The sequence below is a fragment of the Vespa crabro genome, chromosome 3, assembly GCF_910589235.1.
Source record: "Vespa crabro chromosome 3, iyVesCrab1.2, whole genome shotgun sequence".
NCBI classification, from domain to species: domain Eukaryota; kingdom Metazoa; phylum Arthropoda; class Insecta; order Hymenoptera; family Vespidae; genus Vespa; species Vespa crabro.
The window spans coordinates 5,044,579-5,057,661 of NC_060957.1; the positions used below are offsets into that span (position 1 = coordinate 5,044,579).

Sequence of the window (13,083 nt, forward strand, 5' to 3'; positions counted from 1 at the left end):
TGCATCGAGTTCGTGTCTTGTGGCAAAAGTTCCAGGAGAGCCTATAAGGATAAGATGACGTTGGCCAAGGGTTTGATTCAAGATGAGAAGTCTCCTCTAATATAGAAACACGAATCGCTATAGCACTTTCGAAGGGAGCCACAAAATCCTCGGTGTCAATTCTCAAAGCAATCTTCTCATGCAGATTAGGACCCATACTCTCTTACTACTTGTCTTCCTATCGTCTATATATTGAGATTAATCGAGCCGAAGCACTTTTCCCCGTCGCAGGAATTAGCATCGTTGCATTGATACGTATTATACTTACACAGATCCCGTAGGGAAGGAACTAAAGGACCTTTGGAATCTTTCTAACTAACTACGCGATGCCGTCTATTCGTCCATCTATTTCGTTCAATAAATTTCAATTTCAACTCGTTTTCTGAAGAAAATCAGAATCCACATTACAGTGTCTACTATCATAAACGACATAGGCAAATGTGTATGTATGAAAATAAGCTTGAAATCCTATAGGACGATATACCGGGATGACTGGCTGGATTATTTTTTTTTCCTTTTTCTTCTTCTTCTTTCTTCTTTCTTATTTTTTTTACCTTCGTCTTCTAAACTATGTGTGTGTGTATGTGTGTGTATGTATGTGTGTGTGTGTGTGTGTATGTGTGTGTATGTGTGTGTATAGGTATATGGGTATGTATGTGTCGACTAGGATCGAAATTGTCTCCTCTTCTTGAGCACAATTCCGAGCTCGTGGGCTATTATAACACGATAAAAGTAAATCGGTAAGGTATAAAACACAAGCATGCACCACCGAAGCATAAACGAGCTATGGAGGAGCACATGGCAAGATCGTCAAGGCCACAAAGTACGCGAGGTACGTTGCTAGGAGGGCTGCTTGTTGGTCTCTTATGGTCAGGATTACCCTGTCGAAAGTGGGAAAGGGGGTCCTGTTCACTCCCCCTTGACCGACGCATTTAGAACACACAATAACTTTCTAATCCTAAAGGCGCACCCTGCGTTAGGGCCAGCTTCCTTCCTCCCTCTCTCTCTCTCTGTCTGTCTCTCTCTCTCTCTCTCTCTCTCTCTTTCTACGATACAGGCGGGCGCCGATGAAAAATGTCAAAATCGGGAAAACCACTAAACCGTGACAGTTCGATACATTTTAAATGCGTTCCGGCGCATTTGTGGAATACGATAAACAGCTACTGTATCCAACGTGCTATCGTACTACCAATATGTCCCGTTATTTATTGAGAGATTTATGGAATAAACGAGTAGCATCGCTTTGCTTCTACGAAATCTCCCCTACGCGTTTCCCTTTTTGATTATTAATGCTTGGCTATTCGATGAATAGAGAAATCGATAGTATGATGATCTCGATCTTATCCGATTATTATCCTTCTAATGATGAAAAACGAAAAAGGCATGGATTTTTCTTTCATTCTCTTTTCCTTCTTTTCTTTTTCTCTTTTTTTCCCGCGACAACAAGTCGCAAGTAACTAGTATGCTGTTCTTTCGTTGATTTAACCCGATGCGTAGCTAGGGTGTCGAGTAGATCCTAATAAAAGATCCTAGCAGGCTTATCGAATCTCGAAGTTGCGGTACCGTCGAGTGTTCGTCGCCCGTAGCCATTTCCACCCCTCCGTCAACCTTCGACCCATTATCCTAACCTTCCCTTAGGTATTATCTCAGGATATCTCAAAACCATCCACGGAAGATCCGATCGAAAATGTTATTATTAGCTTAAAGGCTTCTGCGATGGAAAACCGAAAAAACCGTCGATCTTTGAGATTTCTTTCGGAATTTTTAGGAAGAATAAACAAAAAATTAATAAATAATAAATAAAAATAAAGTAAAATAAATGCTAGATGAGGGAAAAAAGAAAGAAAGAAGAAGGAAATAAGAAAGAAAAAAAAGCGTGACGAAGTTCGAAAAAATCAATAATGAAGTTCGTAGATGGGCCAGTCTATGCTCAAAACGAGGGAAAAGGAAAAAGAAAAAGAGAGAAGGAGAGAGAAAGAGAAAGAGAGATAAAGCACTAGGGTTGGTGGAATTCTTTTATATACTTCCATCTGATGAGATTCTCTTTCACAGAGCACCTATTTAAAACGCCTTTTAAGAGACGATCCTAGGGATCGGAATTGTGCCGAACTGATTCCTCTCTCTCTCTCTCTCTCTCTCTCTCTCTCTCTCTCTATATATATATATATATATATATATATATATATATATATATCTTTATATATATATCTTTCTTTCTATACGAATACTATATTCTGCCCTTCGATCCTGTTCCATTAGTTGCATTCCGACTTACTTTTCCGCTTTATAAAGTACTTCGATTCATGCGTATGCAATGAATCTCGATCGAGCACGTCATTAAAGGAAGGTATATTAAAATCCGTCGTCATGTTGATAAAATCTATATGTAATTGTCCCTCCTTTGTACTTTGTCATGCGTTGTTCAAGAGAATAACGTTATAAGTAACGATAGCGTGGAAATAGCAATTCCGTCGACAGAAACTCGCGAAGGGTGGAAACGAGTCAACAGGAAAAAGAAAAGCAAAAGAAGAATTAATTTTGAAAGATAGCACTTATTTAACGAATCTCGTGTGACCGTAAAAATTGTCTAAATTATTTACGAATTTCTTTTTATTATGTATATTTATAAACGTTATTATTACGACGTTATTATTATGTATAAAGTCGATCCTCTCGGAATTATTAATTTAAAATTAATTTTCATAATAACTATTTACTTAAAAATATTATTTAACAGAATTAAGCTCATGCTTATCGGCAAGACATAAATGAAGTGTTCGAACTCAAAACAAGAAACGGCTGACAATAATTATTTGAGATAAAAGATTTTCCTGAAAAATAACAATACTTTAAGATTGTAGATGTCTGAAGGAAACAGATGAAGTTCGAAAGCAGACGAAAAAGATGGGTCCTCGACCTTTTGAATCTCTCTCTCTCTCTCTCTCTCTCTCTCTCTTTTTCTTTCTCTTTCTCTCTCTCTCTCTCTCTCTCTCTCTCTCTCTCTCTCTCTCTCTCTTTGTTTTCTCTTTCTCTGAGAGTGGACGAAAACGGCTCTCTCAGCCCACCTTGAACCGCGGCAAATGAAGCAGCGCGCAATCCACAAAAGGCAGCCGGCACACACGGTCGAAGAGGCCCGGTAACTCATTCGGGAAACAAAAGCATTCGTTTCGACACATTATAATACAACGACTCTCCCGGCTGGTAGGTAGGTAGGTAGTACCTATACTCCGGAACGATTTTGAATCTCTTCGGCGCTGCTCTGCAATTCCTTTCTTACGCTTACAAATTTTTTTCCTTTTACATAATTACCCTCTCAACGCCGAATATTTACGTACATGAACGCGATTTACACCCTTCATTCTCACACGAATACAAATACATCGAAGACGTAGACGACGATAACGACGACGACGGCGACGACGACGACGAGGACGACGACGACGACGACGAGTCGAAAAATTATCATTGCAAATGACCGATACATAGTCCTTCTTCTTCTTCTTCTTCTTCTTCTTTTCCTTCTTCTTCTTCTTCTTCTTCTTCTTCTTCTTCTTCTTCTTCTTCTTCTTCTTCTCCTTCTTCGTCTTCGTTTTCGTCTTCGTTTACGGCTTAGTCTTCGTCTTTTACTTGCTCTTATTTTTATTCTTTTTAGTTCTGACGAGATGAAATGAAAATTTTCGAGGATAACTTTAAACCTGTTGAAAATAGTAGGAGATATAAGAATAAGAATAAAAAGAAAAAGATAAAAATAAAGATAAAAGAAAAAGAAGTGAAACGATCCGATCGGGTCCGAATATCCGATCGTTATTATTTCTCTATACCTCCTGCGAAATCATAGAGGTTCGCGCGAGCCGACAAAAAGTTAATTGTCGAGACGCGCAATAATTACTTCGGAGCCGGCCCACTTGCGGTTTCACTCGTAACTATCGGACGCGCGAATCTCTTTTGATCGTCCTTTATAAACGTTCGTTCGTTGCCACCGCTTTAACTTGTAAAGTTTCTTCCCGTCTTTGTAAAGATTACTATATACATATACTACATATACATAGCTATAGAAGAAACATGCGAGAAAAAGCGTGAGCAAATTCGGACATTGTATTACAAGTCTCAAATCCGAGAAGAAAGAGAAAGAGAAAAGAGAAAAGAAAAGGAAAAAAAGAAAGAAAAGAAAAAGGGAATCAAACTAACATAAAAAGGATACATGCAACGGGATTGATTGACTTAGCAAAGAGTAAAGCATACCTTTCAAAAGCGTAGTGTCTCTCCTCAAATCTGTAACAACACAAACAAGCTTCGTCACAATGGCTCAACGACAGGAAGGTCATTGGATCGCAAGAAGAAAGCAGTTCGAGAGCCTGGGCTCGTTTTATAAACTAGTTTTGGCAAGAGCTCGAGAGCGAACGAGACCGAAGAGGAAAAGATTGAGGATGAGGAGGAGTAAGGGTAGGTCGAAAGAGGAAAGAAGAGAAGAGAAAGAATCGCGAAGATTATTTTCAACCTATAGAGAAAGATAGAGGGAGAGAGAGAAAGGGAGAGGGAGAAGGAGAGAGAGAGAGAGAGAGAGAGAGATGGGTAGTTTGGCGCACATAGGTAGTTATGTCTATAAGCAGACATTATCATCGCCGTGGCGTAGGTAGGCGGACAGGTAGAGCTAATTTTCGAACCCCGTATTATAGTTCCCGAATCAACTTCTCCATAGTATAATAAGCAATTTCATGACGTACGCTCGCAATTATATTAAGATTAGATAAGATCAACCACTTAGTTTACAGGTACATTCAAAAGATACCGACCGGTCGATCTTAGGAAAACGCAATGGTAGGTAGAGTTAACGTTACTCAGTCGATTAAATGTATGGTCCAACTGTTGAAATTAAAAGGACACCGATGATCCCCATGATCCTTGCGATACGATCAACCATCGGATTTTGGACGTTGGGTTTCTTTATCGCGTACCAACGAACTTCGGATTCTACCTCCGTATAAATAATACGGGAGTGGAGTTAGAGCTGGCAGCATATTTAAAGGTAATATTATTTGCTCCTAAACGGGATTTCTTCTTACGTCGCGATCGAGAAGTCAGCTTTGCGGGCGTTTTTCCGTTGGCAGTCGCGAAGCGACCGCGGAGCCTGGAATGCCGACCACCGGGATAAAAACCGAATCAAATATCTACCGTTCGGCGAGTCCACTCGACTAATGAAAATGCCCGTTGTTACTCTCCCTGGGTTTTGCGTTAAGGGATTTTCAGCGACAGTATCTCGATCACGCGCAGTATTTTACTCTCGGGATTCGAGTAAAAAGAGCCGTTTCTGTCTCTCTCCTCGTACGTACGTACTTACGTACCTACGTACGTAACTTGGTTGAACATTGACGATTCTCCCTATACTCGTAATATAATACATATACCTGAAAAGTCAAAATCGATCGGTGCGGTATTAATTAATGTATTATATTAACAGAACTTTAATGAGTCCACATGGTTATTATATATACGGTCGATATTTCAGGACGATGAACTTAACATTGTTGAAATTCATGAATGATAAAGACAAGCAGGTTGATTAGGTCAACCGGTGGAACGAGGACACCGAAAGGAATGATTTTCATCCTGGCTATAAAGGGTATACACGATCGAGGGATCCATCGCGGAAGAAGAAGAAGAAAAAGAAGAAGTAGGCGTCGAGTCGGACGTTTTCGATCGGCTTCGTTTGGGATTCGATTCAGAACGGTTCTCCGGGATTCGCATTTGAGTTAGACTCACGTTCTGCCGCAGCACGTGACCCAGCTGCTCGAGAGGAATCCCACGTATCCATGACGTCACTCCATTTCTCTCTCTCTCTCTCTCTCTCTCTTTCTCTCGCTACCGTGAACAACCTGCCCGCGGCCGATAGGAATACAAGACTTCTGTCTAGTCACTGACTTATTAGGAATTCCGAGCAACCCACGTGCAGAAATTCGGCGGTCTGCTCTGGGCAGCCACGTGCGTTCGGTGGATGCACGTTCTTCTAATTTGCGAGACGTCTACGGACTACTTAAAACCTGCTCGACCTGTTTAGTCTCTGACCTTAGTTTCGATCTACGTCACTCACAACTCGCGTTACTCTCCAATCAACTTTTAACGCCCTCCGCGAGTCACGAAAAACGCTCTGAATAATAATAATACTACTACTAATAATAATAATAATAATAATAATAATAATAATAATAATAATAATAATAATAATAATAATAATAATAATAATAATAATAATAATGATAATGATAATGATAATGATAATGATAATGATAATGATAATGATAATGATAATGATAATGATAATGATAATGATAATAATAATAATAATAATAGTAATAATAATAATAATAATAATAATAATAATAATAATAATAATAATAAAAGAAGAAAAAAAAAGAAAAGAAAGAAGAAAGACAGAAAAAATTCGATCACGATTTATTTTTCTTTAATTCTTTTCTTTTTTTCATATACTTTGGAGAGCTTCAGGGATTAGTCGAGTTTCGTCGGTACATATCTACAACGTAATCGCTCGGAGTCGTACCACGGTTGTAACTCATCGTCGTAACAAAAAGCAGAGCGAACTCCCGCAACGCCGTATGCACCGGCAACGACACAACCTGGCCTAGCGCATAATTTCTCAGTACGCGAGCATGCGTAAGGTGGCGCGAGCATTAAATCACCGATCCAGAATAATAACTCTTTGAGAGCTTTCTCGAACTCGCGGCGTGATAATTCAAGATGATGGATATCGAGAATCTGAATAACTCGCATAATCCTTTCTTTATATCATCGGGCTATCGGGTGAAACAAGATTTGCGAGCCTGGCACCCCACGAGGTTTTCGTACTTATGACCTTTTTCATATTTTTCTGAGTATCTCTCCATTTCTCTCTCTCTCTTTCTCTTTCTCTCTCTCTCTCTCTCTCTCTCTCTCTCTCTTTCTATCTATCTATCTATCTATCTATCTATCTATCTATCTATCCTTTTCTCGTACGATAATCTAGTTATTCTGATATTCCGTACGAAACTTTGTATTAGCCATTAAAAAATAGATCTTTAGTATAAAATGATTATTTAACGTTTTTCCAACGTCATTATATGTTATATTTATTTATAACATATCTTGTCTTTTTTTTAGTTCTACTTATCGAACTCACGTCACGGAATAATAAATTCTTTTTATTCTTATTCTATCTCTTTTTATGTCTCTCTTTATCTTGATCTTCTTATGATAATCAATTTATCCTTATATTACATATGAAATTCTTTCTCCCCATTCGTTTTTGAAATAAATTCTTTACTCACATCGACGAAAAATATTCGATATAATTATTCAATTTTCTTCGAATGAATGATAATCTTAAATAATAATTTATCTGTCACATTTCGCATCGTTAATCATTTATTTTTCTTTTCGTTTTCTTTTTCCTTTGGACTATTGTCCATTCCTTGGACTATTTATTGGACTTATGTCATGGTATAATAAACCTCTAATAAACTTCCTTTTTCATTCCTCTGATAGTCCTCTATCATTCTCTTTTTTTATTACTTTGCAACATATACGAAGGACGAAAGCAAGGAAACCATCCTTACTTCTGTATAAAATACTCTACGTAGGCCCATACAAAGCGTGACGAGTGTAATTTTGGATAGAGCGAATCGATCGAGATTCGATTCTCGATCGATCGATCGATCTTGCCAAGACAGAAAGAAAGAAAGAGAAAAAGAAAGAAAAAAGAGAGAAAGAAAGAGAGAGTGAGAATGAGAGAAAAAGAGAGAAAGAGAGATACAGAAGGAAAGAAAGAAAGAGAGAAAGAAAAAAGAGAGGGAAAGAGAAAAAGAGAAAGAGAGAGAAAGAGAAAAAGACAGAGGAAGGGAAAGAAAGAGAGGAAGAGAAAAAGAGAAAGAGAAAAAAGAGAGAGGAAGGAAAAAAGAAAGAGAGAGGAAAAGAGAAAGAAAGAGGAATAGAACCGTGTCGAAGAAAAGGCGCGTAGCGAAGCGCATGGAGCGAGCTTCGCGTAGGCGTACAGTTAGAGGAGAAGAAAGCGCATGGTAAGGATGATCGGTTACTATACCACATTTCGACCGATTCGTCGCGGACTCCGAGTGAGCGTAGAAAAGGAGCGTAAAGAAGAAGCATAAAGAGAGAGAAATAGAAAGAGCGTGGCATCGACACAATTCCCTTTCTCGATCATTTCGATCATCTCAAAGTTCGCTTGAAACAAAGAATATCAATAATAATATATTTAACGAAAAAAAGAAGTTTTCCAATTCGGATTAATTTTAAATAAACGAAAATGTGATGTACTTATATGCATTGTCAGTAAGTGAGTATGCGATATTTGTTATATACAACGAGGATATACAAAGATTTGAAATGATAATATTAAAATGTAAAAAAATTCCAACGTGTTAAAAATAGAATTGTTTATATATTAAATAACTCTAATTCATAATTAAATAACTCTAAATAAAAATTAAATACTCAAAATAACCAAGAGAAAGAGATATAAAAATTTTTCTTTGATAAATATTAATGATTTCATCCATAAATGAATTATTATTTAAAAAATATAATTATAATATTTAATATATGATTCGTTTATGTTATTTCGCGCAAAACAAACAATACATTATAAAAGATAAAATAGACGATTGCAGAAGAACTTCTAATATTGATTTAACAAGCATCATTAATTTGATATATATATATATATATATATATATATATATATATATATATAACGGCTCAATTGATACTATTAAACGATGAATCTCTCACGATACTAAACTCGTTAAATTTAATTCGATGTGGAAGATTAACGTTAACAGTATCGATAAATATAGAAGAAATATCGACACCTTCGGCCATCGGAAGTCCCCAGACGAGCTCGAGTGACGTTGGACCGCGAGTTCGCGAAAGTGAACACAATGCGCCGAGAACGACGGAACGCATTAATATTAATAGTCTTACGAGAAGGGTGTCCCCTTTACCATGAGCCTCCACCACAAGCAGCACACGCTGCTAACGGTCAAAGAGACGAACAGTCGAAGAGGACACCGCTCAAGAAGAATCTCCGCATTGAAAGGAAGTTATATGCGTCCGGTTTTCTTCGCCGTACACCTGCGCCATTAATTTCTTATGGTGGCGAATCTCTTTCCTCCCACAAATTTCCCATGCAACTGAATTTTCCTTTCTGTATCTTACGTTATCTCTTTCTTTCTTTCTCTCTCTCTCTCTCTCTCTCTCTTTCTCTCTCTCTCTCTCTCTCTCTCTCTCTCTCTTTCTCTCTCTCTCTCTCTCTGCCTCTCTCTTTTTCTTTCTCTTTATCCACGAATCTATTCTAAGTAAAAATTATCAGTGTGCATTATAAGTAGTACAAATCTGTCCAATTAATGATAATTTTTCATTTTCTTCAGTTATTTATTTATTTATTTATTGACTTGATTTATTTATAAGATTATATTAAATCAATATTTATCAGTTTATTTATAACATAAATAATGAAGTAATCCGTGAAAATTTTCTGAATTTAAAAGCTATCTCCGATCAATTTTTATTATTTCATTAACAAAAAATATTAGCACCTATATATCGATGTAATGTTCATATTTAGTGAAAACGCATGATAAAATTAATATTATCTCTCTACAAGCAAATAACAAGTCAATAATGACAGTTTTCTCATTTTATTTAACGATAATCTAAATAATGAATTCTGTAAAACACTTTGAATTAAAAGATTCCTGCACACAAGAAATATAAACACATACATACGGAGAATTAAATGTTTATTATTCTACAATAATTCCATCTAATGGATATTTAATATCCATCTGAATTGAGAATCACTTATCTTTTATCAGATCACACTTTCACATTTTATTATTCATAAATAATCATAATGATAAGAAAGTTACCATCATTGGTTTGTTACATACTGTTAACTAATTATCATTGCTGGATCAGATTATTTTCTTCCACATATTATTTATTTTACTTAAATATTATTTTACCATTTAGGATGACACCTCCATGCAGTATAAGCAGAGACGAATACGTATGATTAATAGAAAGGGAAACTCGGTCACATAGAAAGGATATTCCCATTAACGCCATTAATGGTCGCAGATATACTTACGTAAGTACATATATACAGAAAGAACCGAAGGAAAATTATTCAGCAAATTATTGATTAGACAAATCGAAACTTTCTTTATCATTTCAGAGATACGTAGCCGTGCTCCGACACAATTTAATTATATTATTCACTCTTTCATTTTAAATCGAGATATTGAGTAATAAATATTCAATTGTTATCGAGAACTGATGTTACACATATTGTATATAAACTTATACATATCCGTAAAACAAATCGTTTCTATAATTAAATTTCTCAGATCAGTTCGAATCGATAAATTTTACGATAGTTTCGTTCATTTTCTTCATGCGTATGTTTCTTTTACAATATCAAAGAATGATTCTTGAATGGTCGTTGATCATCGTCGTTCTTAACGAGCGTCTCGTAGTCGTGCGAAAGACATGTATCTACAAGGCGGCATCTTCGCTCAACGGAGGAAACAAAGAACTTGACTTATTCTTCTACAGGAATAAAAAGTAAAGCAAGAGATAAAAAGATATGTGTATATATATATATATATATATATATATATATATATATATATATATATATATACTTTTATCCGATGGATTTTTGCAATTTTTATGTGAACTTAAGTGATCATTATGAATTAATTTCAATAAATATAGATATACAAATATAATGTATCGTATATATATTTACGTATTCAAAAAAAGAAAAATAAGTTAGGAAAGATGAACAAGCTAAAATCAATTGTAAAATTGAAATTTCTTCGAACGATCGAATACGATATTTCTGAAGAAAGAGAGGGAAAGAGAGAAAGAGAGAGAGAAAGCTAGAGAAAAAAAGAAAAAAGAGATAGAGGGGGAAAAGAGAGAGAGAGAGAGAGAGAGAGAAAGAGAGAAAGCTAGAGAGAAAAAAGAAAAAAGAGATAAAAGGAGAGAGAGAAAGAGAAGTTTAGAAAGAACGTTCGAACGCTCGGGATAAAATAAAGCGAGTTAGGCGAAAGGTCGAAGTTTCGCTCGGTCGCTTGACCTCGGCCGGTAATAAGAATAAATGTGATTCTATTACAGGTTCAATTGTTACGGCTACGGATATAGGCCGATTTCGATGGAGGACGAGGGACAGATGATCGGGAGCGATAACGTAAAAACTCCCTTTTAAGACGATTTTACCTGCCACGTTGTACCCTTGAAAGAATGATATTATCTTGTGCTGACTAGATGTTAGAAAATATGTATATAATCTCATAAAAAAAATTCATTTAAAATGTTTATAAAATAATCCTGTATATATATATATATATATATATATATATATATATATTTTATAATATTTATATAATATAAATATAAATATATATATAAAATATATATATTATAATATATATATATTTCTTTTATAATATTTATATAATATAAATATAAATATATATATAAAATATATATTATAATATATATATATATATATATATATATATATATATATACACAATATATATAAATCACTTTTGACGTTTCGAATTATCATATCAGCGAATTAACATTATCTTCGTGGTCGTTTATGAATCATGTTTCGTCGTCAGATAGTTCGTCGTTTACGGATTCACAATGTACTCACCGTGCGTTGACGGAAGTAGGATTCCCAACGTCGTCCAGGGACGGTTTCCTAGAACGAAACCACGAATGAAATTCGTTATTGATCGTCTGCAATTGCATTGCTGCTCGATGTTTATACGCGATGCACAAGTTCGGCGTTTGCCACGTTCCGCTATATGCCTCTACCGTGTCCATGATTGATATCTTGTCTCTTTCTTTCTTTCACTTTCTCTCTCTCCCTCCCTTTCTCTCTCTCCCTCTCTCTCTCTCTCCCTCCCTCTATGTTTTTCTTCTCTCTTTTGAAACTCTTCTTTATCTTTCTTTCTTTACGAACGAAGATCAAACACCGATTAACAAAAATTTCTCATTAAGTCCACAGTTTCACTATCTTTTCATACGACAATTTTTCGATCTTCCATCTAACTACGAGAAAAGACACGCACTTTTTCTTTAAATGCATCGTGATCGGAAAAAACAAAAAATAAAAGAAACAGAAAAACAGAAACAAAATAAAAATACGTTATCGTCGAAGTTTCGATAAAAGTTGGAGTATTCGAAAGGATGCGGGTCGAGACACTGGCATGTGTAGTGCTTAAATATCATCGAGTAAAGGCGCGTGTCGGCCTCGTGCTTGCGCTTCGAACCTTCTTCCACCCTTCGTGAAACGTCCCCTCTCTTCGAACTATCCGGCGAATTGACGTTGCGCGCGCCCCTCGAAACTCAGCCTACTCGTGTTCGGACTCGTGTTCACTCATGATCTTGCTCTTAACCACACGCTTTAACTTAACGAAAACCGCGAAATCGTGTGGCGAGTCAGTCACCATTCGTCTTAACAGCCAATTTTAATCTTGTTCTTTACGGTTTTTCTTTCGAATGACATTATCGCTAGGTCGAAGAGATCGAGAGGAAGAGAAACCAAAAGAGCTCTCCGTCTTCATTTAACTCGGAACGCGAGTCCCGCGACGGCAATAAAACTCCCTTACCACCATCTACGAAGTATCTTTATCTGTGCGTGCAATATATACGTGTACACCACCGCCGTCAATGTTCCTCTGATTTTCTAACTCTCCCGGTCTCTCGAAACTCATAGCGTTTGCCTTGGTAAAAGGGGATCATCGATTAAAACCCAATGGGATTATACCCTCTGATTTTCTAAGGGAAGAGATCAGAGTCTACACCACAGATAGCAAACTCACGCTTTACACTTTCGTTTCATTCCATTTTGCTTGCCTTATAGCGAGCTCTTGTCCATGGTAATCGCTGAACCGAGTGACTAATGATTATCGATTACCCGTCCTGAACAGAGAGGAAGAGAAGACGTCGAAGATC

At 36.4% G+C, this 13,083-nt stretch overlaps 1 protein-coding gene across 6 annotated transcripts in view; it reads right to left on the reverse strand.

Annotated features, from left to right (window-relative positions):
• LOC124422480 (protein trachealess) overlaps positions 1-13,083 on the reverse strand; it is an 85,205-nt gene that overhangs the window by 54,145 nt on the left and 17,977 nt on the right. For 2 of the 6 annotated variants that reach the window (XM_046958954.1, XM_046958957.1), the window contains exons 3-4: positions 11,777-11,824; positions 4,282-4,311 (exon numbers count right to left, since the gene is read on the reverse strand). The exons of 1 other annotated variant lie outside the window; for it this stretch is intronic. In XM_046958954.1, the coding sequence (XP_046814910.1) occupies positions 4,282-4,311; positions 11,777-11,824 (78 nt within the window). The remainder of the gene's footprint in view (positions 1-4,281; positions 4,312-11,776; positions 11,825-13,083) is intronic. 3 more of the 6 variants (XM_046958955.1, XM_046958964.1, XM_046958956.1) reach the window with 2 other exon arrangements.